At 42.2% G+C, this 12,856-nt stretch overlaps 1 protein-coding gene across 3 annotated transcripts in view; it reads right to left on the bottom strand.

Annotated features, from left to right (window-relative positions):
• PUS7 (pseudouridine synthase 7) overlaps positions 1-12,856 on the bottom strand; it is a 63,306-nt gene that overhangs the window by 46,696 nt on the left and 3,754 nt on the right. For all 3 annotated transcript variants that reach the window (XM_064374649.1, XM_021673120.2, XM_021673126.2), the window contains 3 exons: positions 5,214-5,646; positions 2,807-2,891; positions 2,575-2,676 (listed from right to left, as the gene is read on the bottom strand). In XM_064374649.1, the coding sequence (XP_064230719.1) occupies positions 2,575-2,676; positions 2,807-2,891; positions 5,214-5,614 (588 nt within the window). In that variant the 5' untranslated portion in view covers positions 5,615-5,646. Of the gene's footprint in view, positions 1-2,574; positions 2,677-2,806; positions 2,892-5,213; positions 5,647-12,856 lie in introns of those variants that run through there.

The following is a 12,856-nucleotide window of genomic DNA, read 5'->3' as shown; positions in this document are numbered from 1 at the left end:
TCACTGGAAGGTGGTAGAGCTAGATTTGAAATCCAGACTATTGAACCCGGGGCCACCAACCCAGATACTCCCTCTCGGGGTCTCTGCTGGACAGACACCTCAGGACTTCTGCATGAAAATGCAAGCAAAATCAGGCCTTTTGGTATATCAGAAACGCGATCCCTTTGAACAATCCAACCTACAGCTGCTTCCTATTGAGTTCTATTCTAAATTATTTTATGAGGTTCTAGCACATGGGTTCACTGTAAAGAATCGACATAATGTAAACTCACTGGTTACATGATGTTTTCAGTTTGTGAGTGCATCTCATACTGAGACATTTTCCCTCTTTACTCAATATAACCACAAATGTGTGTGTATATGCTTCATTTTAAGAATCGAAAAAAAATCACAATACAATATTCATACTATTTGCAATGCACAAATATCTTCTATTTTATTATATTATATGTATTTTTGAGACAGGGTCTCGCTCTGTCGCCCAGGCTAGAGTGTAGTGGCGAGACCCTGGCTCACTGCAACCTCTGCCTCCTGGGCTTAACCATCCTCCCACCTCAGCCTCTCGAGTAGCTGGGACTACAGGCACCTGCCATCATGCCCACCTAATTTTTTTTTTATGTTTTGTAGAAATAGTGTTTCACCATGTTGCCCAGGCTGGTCTCAATCTCCTGAACTCAATCGATGTGCCCACCCTGGCTTCCCCAAGTGCTGAATTCCACGCAGCAGCCACTGTGCCCAGCCTTTACTTTATTCTGTTTTTTAAAAATGCTAGTTGAGATCAACCACTGCTAAACTGATTTCATGATCCATTAATGGGTTGTAACCTGCAAGATGAAAACATCAAGATATACTGCAGCTGCTACTGGCTAAACTTGATGATACTTCAACAAAATAAAACATGAAAAAGGTCCCACCAAACTACATTACAATTACATGTAAACCAATTCTTCATAGCAAAAAGTGAGTCTAGATCTGAAATTCCTGATAGGAATGAGAATCGTAGTTTGTATATATGAATACATAGTTAGACCTCGAAAACTCAGAAAGTCTTTTATCTTCATTTTACAAATGAGGAAACTTGCTCATAGTTTACACTTTTTAAAGGTAAGGACTTTGGGTAGATGGGAAAACATCAGTTTTTAAGACGATAGTAAATTTTACCACATGTATATGAAAATACATATTATAAGCCTAAGATAAACCTCTGCATTGTAAAAGCAAAGGAAATCTGAACCATTATTCTGGATTGCTCTAAAAACCTGCAAGGAATTTTCTTCCTGGCATTGCTAAAGATTTCATCTAAAGATTTTGTCAGTAATTGAAGATCTCTAACATTGTAATACCACACACTTTTGGCAAGTTCAGGTGCGGAGGGAGAAAAGGGGCAGATAATGAATTCTAAAAAGCTGCAGTAAATGTATTAACTAGGAGTGATGGAAGGGGGAATTTCAGATAACCAAAAAACCCATAGTTCACTAAAATGTGGTACAAAATTAATTTAACATAATTTTTTTTTTTGATATAGAATCTTGCTCTGTCACCCAGGCTGGAGTGCAATGGTACGATCTTAGCTCACTGCGACCTCTGTCTCCTGGGTTCATGTGATTCTCTTGCCTCAGCCTCCCAAGCAGCAGGGATTACAGGCCCACACCACAATACCCAGCCAATTTTTTTTGCATTTTTAGTAGAGATGGGGTTTTGCCATGTTGGCCAGGCTGGTCTCAAACTCCTGACCTGAAGTGATCTGCCCACCTTGGCCTCCCCAAGTGCTGGGATTACAGGTGTGAGGCATTGCGCCCACTCAACAAAAGCTTTAACAGACATTTACTATTCTACTCAGTAGCTGAGCTCTCCTTTTCTTCAATAGCAGAATCAAACCAGGATGAGCAAATAAATGCTCCCCTACTTCCTTTCCCCATTTCCTCCCCTTCCCAGAGCCCCAGCTGAGACCAAGAAACTGCCGAAGCCAGAACCTGACCTGGGTCACAGACCTGACAGGCAGCAAATGGTGGTCCTGTTAAAACAGACCCATCGTGGGCAGATCACCTGAGGTTCAGAGTTCGAGACCAGCTTGACCAACATGGTGAAACTATGTCTCTACTAAAAGTAAAAAATTAGCCAGGTATGGTGATGCATGCCTGCAAAGAAACAGACCCATGGTATAACAGTTACTCTGTGATTCTAAACAACAAACGTCTTCATTAATTTGTGGTCCCTGAAATTCTTTTTCAGAGATGGGGTCTCACTATATTGTCCAGGCTAGTCTTCAACTCCTGGGCTCAAGAGATCCTCTGGCTTCAGCCTCCAGAGTAGTTAGGACTACAGCCACATAGCACTGTATCCAAATAAAAATGTTTTTAAACAAAAATATAACTTTTGGCAGGATACAGTTTATCTGGGATACTAGCTATCTGTCCCATTAAAAATTTTTTTTAGTGTAATACCCTTGTTAGATCCAATAAAGCAATGTCACCCTTTTGTTAACCATTGTAATTTTTTCCATAAACACTTAACATCAACCCAAAAAGAAACCAAAACCCTAAAAACCTTTCCAAATATTTCTGCATTATTTACCTCAATGGCAACACTGGTTTCCTTATTTTTGAAGAGCTGGAGCTCTTCCAATTGCTGCTTTTCTTCAGCTGTCAAAACTGTAAATATATCTTCTGAAGGGTCCTTTAAAACAACCATGAGAACTCGGTGAATCATACACAGAATTCAAGTTTATTAAAGCTCTGTATTTCTGTATCTCTAGGAAATGCTATTTTTATACAGAAGGTGACATTTGCTAAAGAGCTACTTCTACCTCCTCATCCACTGGAATGGACAAGTCATTCAAATGGCTGATCCGTCCATCTTTTCCTATTTCATGAACAACGAAGTCAGAGTACCTGATGAAAAGAAAACATAAACTTTCAGATAATTAACACTCTGTTTTCTATTAATTTTAGGATAAAGTTCATCAATAGTAAGCCTTACTCTTGTGCAGAACAAGGAATTTTAAAAAATCGTCAGTGTAAAATCACATGGAGTTATTTTTTTTTTGAGATGGAGGCATTTTTTTTTTGAGATGGAGTCTTGCTCTGTCACCCAGGCTGGAGTACAATGATACAATCTTGGCTCACTGCAACCTCTGCCTCCTGGGTTCAAGTGATTCTCCTGTCTTAGCCTCCTGAGTTGCTGGGATTACAGGCATGTGCCACCATGCCCCGCTACTTTTTCTATTTTTAGTAGAGATGGGGTTTCACCATTTTGGCCAGGCTGGTCTTGAACTACTGACCTCAAGCAATCTGCCCAACTCAGCCTCTCAAAGTGCTAGGATTACAGGTGTGAGACACTGCACCTGGCCTTTTCTGTTTTTTTAATGAATGCTTAGCCACACCTTGGCTCAAGTTTCATATGGTAATTTAAGAAAAGACCCTCTTAGCTTCTAAAATATTTTTCCAGAGAAACACAAAAAACAAAAGCTTATTAACATTACCCTATAACTATTCAGACAGCTCCCACTAAATTAAGCCATAAAATATAATATACAGTAATTGAATCAGAACCCAGTGAGTCTACTTGAACTAGCCTGAAGCTTACCTTTATGTTAAATATTTTACAGGCATTATTCAAAATCCTCAACAACCCCAATGTGGTATATAATCTATTTTATTTTATATTTATTTATTTATATTGAGATGGGAGTTTTGCTCTTGTTGCCCAGGCTGGAGTGCGATGGCATGATCTCGATTCACCGCAACCTCTGCCTCCCGGATTCAAACGATTCTCCTGCCTCAGCCTCCCGAGTAGCTGGGAGTACAGGCGTGCGCCACCATGCCTGGCTAATTTTTGTACTTTTAGTAGAGACAAGGTTTCTCCATGTTGGTCAGGTTGGTCTCGAACTCCCAACCTCAGGTGATCCGCCTGCCTCGGTCTCCCAAAGTGCTGGGATTACAGGCGTGAGCCACTGCGCCTGGCTTTATTTTATTTTTTTCAGATGGAGTTTCGTTCTTGCTGCCCAGGCTGGATTGTAAAGGTGCAATCTCAGCTCACTGCAACCTCTGCCTCCAGGGTTCAAGAGATTCTCCTACCTCTGCCTCCGAGTAGCTGGGATTACAGGCATGTGCCACCACACCTGGCTAATTTTTTGCTATTTTTAGTAGAGACAGGGATTCTCCATGTTGGTCAGGCTGGTCTCAAACTCCCTACCTCAGGTGATCTGCCCACTTCGGCCTCCCAAAGTGCTGGATTATAGGTGTGCTGCGCCCATTCTATTTTATTTTATTTTTATTATTTTTTGAGACAGAGTCTTGCTCTGCCCACCATGCCCAGCTAATTTTTGTATTTTTAGTAGAGATAGGGTTTTGCTATGTTGGCCAGGCTGGTCTTGAACTCCTGATCTCAAGTGATCTGCCTGCCTCAGCCTCCCAAAGTGCTGGGATTGCAGGCATGAGCCACTATACCGGCCTGATCCATTTTTTAAATGAGGACGCTGAGGTTCAGAGAAGCTAAGTAACTACTAAGAGAACTAGATTTACACTGGGATCTACCTGGCTCCAAAGACTACCTTATTCTACCACAGCTGTGGCACATTCAAGTGAAAAAAAGAGTTTAAGATTATAAAACAAACTCAGGAGAACGCCTGAAACCATTTAAATGAATTTACTTATTTATTCTTTGAGATGAAGTCTCACTCTGTTGGGCAGGCTGGAATGCAGTGGTGCGATCTCCGTTCACACAAGCTCCACCTCCCAGGTTCAAGTGATTTTCTTGCCTCACCCTCCGAGTAGTTGGGATTACAGGCACTTGACACTATGCCCGGCTAACTTTTGTATTTTCAGTAGAGGTGTGGTTTCACCATGTTGGCCAGGCTGGTCTCAAAGTCCTGATCCCAAATCCTCCTGCCTCAGCCACCCAAAGTGCTGGGGTAACAGGCGTGAGCCACCACAACCAGCCAATGAATTTATTTGAGCCATGATGTTGCCACTGCATGCCATCCTGGGTGACAGAGTGAGACCTTCTCTCAAAAAAGGGAAAAAAATTAATTTAAATTTTAAAATCCAAGGCTATGTATTTATTCAAGCAGGTTTCCTTCATCCTATTCCTTTTGACCAGGAGTATAAACAATCCTTGGAGATAGAAAGCTAAATGGAAGAATATAAAACTGATTTCTTTATAAAGAAGGAACCTAATCAATCAAAATAACTTTATACATAAACTAAACGTACCTTTCTTTTAAGATTCCTGAGAACCCTTGATGAGAACTCACAAACTTGGTGATGCCTACGTCAGCCTCAGTGAGTCCATGCTTCATCATGTCTGCAAAACTCTCTGATTCCTCCTCCTCCTCACACTCCTCTGAAAGTCCATCTTCCTCCTCCTCTTCCTCATCTTCCAACTGAGCCTCAGAATTCTCTCCACCTTTCCCGGCACTGACAGTGTCAGGAGGCCCAGGCACGTCTTCACTGATGGACAGAAAGTCATTTTGTAGCCCATCTTGACCTTTGGTTAGATTGCATTCCGAGAACTTCTGTTTTTTTGTCTCCTCAGCTGGGACCCCACTGTCATTATCTTCGACAACAACGGCCCCACGTTTCAGCGACACACCAGTCATTTCTGTCATCTCCATCTTTAAGGCTCCAAGAAAACATTTAAGAAAACCTGTTAGGGAAGAGGAAAGAGTAGAAAGTAACAATCACCTACATAGAAGCTGGTTTCAGGCCGGGCGCAGTGGTTCACACATGTAATCCCAGCACTTTGGGAGGTTGAGGCAGGCAGATCATTTGAGATCAGGAGTTCAAGACAACAGGAGTTGGCCAACATGGTGAAACCCCGTCTCTACTAAAAATTAGTTGGGCGTGGTGACAGGCACCTATAGTCCCAGCTACTTAGAAGGCTGAGGCAGGGGAATCGCTTCAACGCAGGAAACAGAGGTTGCAGTGAGCCGAGATTATGTCACTGCACTCCAGCCTGGGTGACAGAGTGAGAGACGGTCTTAGAAAAAAAAAAAAAAGAAAAGTTGTTTTAGCAGAGAAAGGCACAGTTAATGCTGTTCATAGGATCCTAAAAACCATTTATAGAAATAATTCTTCCTGATGCTGGCATATACTTTTTGTGATGTAGAAAACCGGCACAATACTTCTGCATGGAATTTGACAGTGTGCATCACAAGCCTTAAAAATATGTATGCTCTTTGAGCCAGTAATACTACTTTTAGGGATTTATCTTAAGAAAATAATTAAGAAAGTGCTCAAAGTTTTAGCTCTAAGGATATTCATCTCTGTACTTTTTTCTTTTTTTCAGTGACAAGGTCTGGCTCTTTCATCCAGGCTGGAGTACAGTGGCATGATCATAGCTCACTGCAAACTCCATCTCCAGGGCTCAAGCAATCCTCCTGCCTCACCCTCCCCAGCAGGTGGGACTACAGGCGCATGCCACCATGCCTGGCTAGATTTTTTTATCTTTATTTTTTTTGTAGAGACTAGGTCTCACTGTATTGTTCAGGCTGGTCTTGAACTCCTGTGCTCAGGCGATGCTCTCACTCTGGCCTCCCAAAGTGTTGGGAATATAGGTGTGAGCCACCGTGTCTGACCACAATACTTTCATATTAGCAAAATATTAAGAACAATGAAGCTTGGCTGGGCTTGGTGGCTCACGCCTGTAATCCCAGCACTTTGGGAGGCAGAGGTGGGCGGATCACCTGAGGTCAGGAGTTCGAGACCAGCCTGGCCAACATGGTGAAACCCCATCTCTATTAAAAAAAAAAAAAAAAAAAAAGAGCAATGAAGCCTGGGTACATAAATTGAACAATACGTAGAAACATTGACAAGAAATTGGGAAAGGTGGTTACCTCTAGCATAGAGTCTAGAAGTGGTGGCTAGGGATGGAGGTGGAAAATTTGCTGTTCTCATTCAATACCATAGTTGTATCATTTGAAGCTTGTTTGATGTGTATGTATCACCCCTTTCAAAAAACTGATTAAGGCCAGGAGGAGTGGCTCATGCCTGTAATCCTAGCACTTCAGGGGGTTGAGGTGGAAGGATCACAAGGTCAGGAGTTTGAGACCAGCCTGGCCAATATGATATAACCCCATCTCTACTAAAAATACAAAAATTAGCTGGGCATGGTGGCAGGTACCTGTAGTCAGGTACTTGGGAGGCTGAGGCAGGAGAATTGCTTGAACCCTGGGGAGGTTGCAGTGAGCCAAAATCACGCCAGTGTACTCTAGCCTGGCTGACAGAGTGAGACTCCAATGCAAAACAACTACCACCAACAACAACCTGATTAAATATTGTATAACCACATTTACTGACATGAAAGCATACCTATAACATACCACATTTTTTAAAAACTGGGGATATGTCATGCAGGGGGTATAGAGTTTTAGTTCTGCAAGACGAAAAGTTCTAGAGAGTGAATGTCTTAACAATGTGAATATACTTAATACCACTGAACTGTACACTTGGTTAAAATGGCAAATTTTAATGTTTTTGACAGGGTCTCACTCTGTTGATCTTATTTGATGCTTTCGGTAAAATAAGGATAAAGGCTTTTTCTATGTTAATTATATACAAGATGCTGAAGTTAACATACTAATGAACCCCGTAAACTTATTCATAAAGAATGTAAATGAGCAGAAAATAAATATTCTAGTTCTCTAAGGCATGGTTAACAAGAAAGCACTTATACAAGCAACTACACCAAAATAATAACAACTAAATTTTAAAAACCCATATTTGATCTTGCCCTGTTGTCAAAAAATCAAGAACAAAAAGAAAAAAACAAGTACATGCAAAAAGTAAAAGCAAAAAAGGATTATGACCGGAGGGTAAGAGAGCTGAGACAGCAGGGACAGTGTGCTTACATGGCTCACAGGTGTTAAGAAGCTCCTAAAATGGCTCAGGGAGTGGCCAAGGAGAGGGACAAGGATAAGGCTTTCAAGTAGAAACAAAAAGAGGAGTAGAAGAAACTCCAGGGGCCAGAAGTGATAGGGAAGGGTCCCTGGTCACAGGTGGTATTAAGAAATCCAGCAAAAAACCAGCAGTTCTTTGTGCTTGAGGCAATGGTGACCCTGGGTTCCATTCCTGTTTACATCTGTATTCCCTGCCATAATATCTTTTGCCATCCATAGCTAGAATGAAGTATGGTCTTGGAGCCTGTTGTACATTTAAGAATAAACTTTCATTAAAAAAAAAGAAAAAAGTAGCTAGACAAGGTGGCTCACGCCTGTAATCCCAGCAATTTGGGAGGTCGAGGCAGGTGGATCACCTGAGACCAGCCTAGCCAACATGGTGACACCCCTCTCTACTAAAAATACAAAAATTAGCTGGGCGTGCTGGTACACACCTATAATCCCAGCTACTTGGGAGGCTGAGGTAGGAGAACTGCTTGAACTTGAGAGACAGAGGTTGCAACGAGCCGAGATCACACCACTGCACTCCAGCCTGGGCGACAGATTGAGACTCCATCTCAAAAAACAAACAAACAAACAAACAAAATAAAAACAAACAAAACAAAAAAGTATTATGGCAGCTACAAAAAGTAGGAGAGAAGGCACTGAACAAAATGTCAGTTAAAACAATTTCCTTTGAAAGACAAGAAACTAAATACAGGAAATGGAAGAACCTGAAACTGGAATAGAAATAGACCACAACTGTAGTTATTAGTATCTCGGGAGGTGGGGAGCTGGATAGGGGACAGCATTAGGAGAAATACCTAATGTAGACGACGGGTTGATGGGTGCAGCAAACCACCATGGCACGTGTATACCTATGTAACAAACCTGCACAATCTGCACATGTACCCCAGAACTTAAATTTTAAAAAAAAAATCTCTAATTCAAACAAGAAAGCACTTATTCTTTGTCCTAAACAGGTGTAGTCAAAAAAAGAATCCTGGTTTATGAAATGCTGATACGATTTCACTCTCGCCTTATAGCAACAAAACTACCCCCAGAGGTTTTGTATAAGTCAAGGAGACAAAAAGAGACCAGGGCTTACACAAGGACCAGGAGAACACGCCGAAGACAAAACCTAACCAAAGACTGCAACGCCTGGGCCAAATTTTGTGGCCTGAGCAAGAGGAAGGAAAAGCAGGGGAAGGGCCTTTGGAGTCAAAGGTACAGCACGTGCAAAGGCTTGGGGGCGTGGGAGCACACGGAGTGCTGGAAGATCCCAAAGAACTCACTGCCCACTGTGGGAGTTAGACACACAAGAAGAGTCTGGGGTTACAGGTCAGGAGGGTGCGGAGGCCACACGAGGCTACATGGAGGAGTCATATCCTGAAAACCAGACCAGCACTGGATTTGTAATTTAGAAAGATTCTGTGGCACGCCTTTGAAGAGAAACTGGGGTCAGGCTGGAAGACCAGGTAAGAGGGTACAGCTGTAATCTGGGCAAGAAATGAATATAATCTGATCTAAGGCTGAAGCAAGGGAGATAGAAGGAGACAATTTTTAAGAACAGCTAGGAAGTGGCAGCAGGGACAGGAGAAGGTGACACATGTGGGAGGAAAGAGGAAATACTTCAGGATGACTCGAGTTTCCATCCTTGGGGAACTGAGAGGATAGTGGTGGTCTTCCTGATACAGGGGCCCCAGAAAGAGGAGCCCACTCATAGTCCTGCGGTGTTGCAGGTACCTGGGGGGACATCCCACTGGAGACAACCTATGGGCAGTCATCACATTGTGTCACACATGCCCTTACCAAAAACGTGCAATGGCTCCCCAATGACCATAGAGGCTCCCCAGCTGGCATCATGGATCGACCAGGAGATCCTGATGCCTTTCCAGAGGCCAGAACTCTCAGTAGGGAGGAAAGAGTGGTCAATAGCAGCCATTCACACAGCTTGACACAGGGACTTCACAGTCAGCAAAATATTCACCTCCTGCTCTTATGCGGAAAAAAAAAAAATCAGGCCTCCCTGCTTCAACAATCTTGGAGCCAGATCTAGGTCTTGCTATTTACCAACTGGTTGACTTAACCTAAGGCTGTTTCTTTCTCTGTAAAAGTAAAATATAATGACTTGGCCAAAGGTCTGTAATAGTTCCTCATTTAACTGTTAGTCCTTAATATTTATTATGGATGATTTATACAGCAGAACTGTATTGTGTCTGGAGAAGTTTTTTTTTTTTTTTTTTTGTTAAAAAGCTTCTATGTTTCTTATTTTCTGGGCTAATAATTAACATGGTTCTCTCTTTCAAGTACCATTTAATTTTAAGAGACCCTCAAACACTGCCAATGGCACAAAATAAACAATATGAAAATAAACAGAATCTAAAAGCTGTTGGAATCTCCAAAACACTCGAAGCCTGGAGGAAAAAGTGACTGTGATCTGAGTCAAAGATGGTTAAAATTTCTGTTTCTCAGATTACAGATTAGCTCACTTTCTTATTTTTCCTGTTCTATACAATGATTAAAGATTCGTAATTAACAACCCTTGTTAGAGATGAACTTTCCCTTTGGTGTCCTGCTTACGCTTAAACCATATGACAGAAAACCCAGAACTATTACACCTTCTCCAATGTACCCTCCCCAAAAAGAAACACTGCCTATAACCAAATTGCTGTAACTATGTGCCAACCCTATATGAAAAACGTTGTAATTCTGCTACAAACTCCTGTCTCTATCTGTATAAAATCTAAAACTTCCCTACTTCAGAACTCTGACTCCATTCCATTGGAACTTGTGTTTCCAGATGGGCAATCCTCAAACTCTGCACTTGAATAAATTCTCTTTATATTAGATTCTGATACTTCTGATTATTTTAGGTTGACAACAGGCCTTTATGTTGCCAGTCTTTTCTTGATATTTGTGGACATTTGTCTGATCTCTTTTTCTTGATATATCTAACTGCAAAGGCAAGCTCATTAACTAAACTCATTTTTTAATTTCAAATGAAATTACATTTTTCATTTGTTTCAGTCAATGGCCCTATCACAGACAAAGTAATTTTTTTTTTTTGACATAGAGTCTTGCTGTCACCCAGGCTGGTGACACAGTGGCACAATCTTGGCTCACTGCAATGTCCAACTCCTGAGTTCAAGCAATTCTCATGCCTCAGCCTCCTGAGTAGCTGGGATTACGGTGTATGCCACCATGCCTGGCTAATTTTTGTAGTTTTAGTAGAGATGAGGTTTTACCAGGTTGGCCAGGCTAGTCTCTAACTCCTGGCCTCAAAAGATCTACCAACCTTGGCCTCCCAAAGTGCTGGGATTGCAGGCGTAAGCTACTGCACCTGGCCCAAATTAATTATTAAAATATACATAGTACCAGTGATTTTAAAATCACTTAATATATATTTTTCTAATTCTGTCCTATAGGCCTAAAAGCTGAGAGCATATTTACCAGAAGAACTGTTCAAAGTTCTGGACTAGGAGAGGCAAAACTCAAATTAGTGTCATTTTCATAAGCAGGAATTACATGAAAGATGAAATAGAATATAATTTTTTTTTTTTTGAGATGGAGTTTTACTTTTGTTGCTCAGCCTGGAGTGCAATGGCGCGATCTCGGCTCACTGCAACCTCTGCTTTCCTGGTTCAAGCAATTCTCCTGCCTCAGTCTCCCCAGTAGCTGGGATTATAGGCACCTGCCACCACGCCCAGCTAATTTTTGTATTTTTAGTAGAGACGGGATTTCACCATGTTGGTCAGGCTGGTCTTGAACTCCTGACCTCAGGTGATCCACCCGCCTCAACTTCCCAAAGTGTGGGATTACAGGCATGAGCCACCATGACCATCCTGGAGTATAATTTTTAAATTGAGGTTGGGGAGAGAAGAGAGAGGTGATCTTGCGAACACAGAAGAGGCCTGAGAGAATCTGGAAAGACAAAACGACCCTGACTATCCCAAGGTGAGAGGCTTGAGGAAATCAGTTTTGCAATCAGGAAAACCCAAGCATTCTACCTTGAATGAAGTTACTAGATGTAAAAAGAGGGGAGAGGGCAGTGCTATGAGGTTTTTGACATATTTAAAAGAAAACATTTTAAGGAAATGTGCTGCACAAATATACTACCCATGATGATAATGATGTGATCTTAATGGTGAAGTAAAACTCTATAAACCAGAAGCAATGCTACAATCAGGAAGAAAATGAACTCCTCTGGTACTTACTCCAAAACTTAAAATCCTTCACTTTTTTTTCCTCCCCTGAGATGAAGTCTTACTCTATTACCTAGGCTGGAATGCAGTGGTGTGATCTCTGCTCACTGCAACCTCCACCTCCTGGGTTCAGGTGATCCTCCCGCCTCAGCCTCCCAAATAGCTGGGAGTATAGGCATGTGCCACCACACCAGGCTAATTGTTGTATTTTTAGTAGAGATGGGGTTTCTCCATGTTGGCCAGGCTGGTCTTGACTCCTGACCTCAAGAGATCCACCTACCTCAGCCTCCCAAAGTGCTGAGATTACAGGTGTGAGCCACTGCACCCAGCCAATCCTTCACATTTCTTTGGAGGGAATGCTAAAACAATGGTTTCTGTTTCCTCTGCACTCCAAATGAGGCAAGTGAGAATAGAAACATTATAATTTTAACAGTATTTTAAAACGCTTTTCAAGCCAGGCAGGGTGGCTAATGCCTGTAATCCCAGCACATGGGGAGGCTGAGGCGGGTGGATCACAAAGTCAGGAGTTTGAGACCAGCCTGACCAACATGTTGAAACCCTGTCTCTACTAAAACCACACACATACACACACAAAAAAAGCCGGGGCCGGGCGAGGTGGCTCACACCTGTAATACCAGCACTTTGGGAGGCCGAGGTGGGCGGATCACCTGAGGTTGGAAGTTCAAGACCAGCCTGACCAACATGGAGAAACCCCATCTCTACTAAAAATACAAAAAAATTAGCTGGGCATGGTGGCACATGCCTGTAATCCCAG

The sequence above is a fragment of the Aotus nancymaae genome, unplaced genomic scaffold, assembly GCF_030222135.1.
Source record: "Aotus nancymaae isolate 86718 unplaced genomic scaffold, 86718_ANA_hifiasm-v0.15.2.pri h1tg000002l, whole genome shotgun sequence".
Taxonomy (NCBI): domain Eukaryota; kingdom Metazoa; phylum Chordata; class Mammalia; order Primates; family Aotidae; genus Aotus; species Aotus nancymaae.
This window is presented reverse-complemented; position numbering and strand designations above follow the sequence as displayed.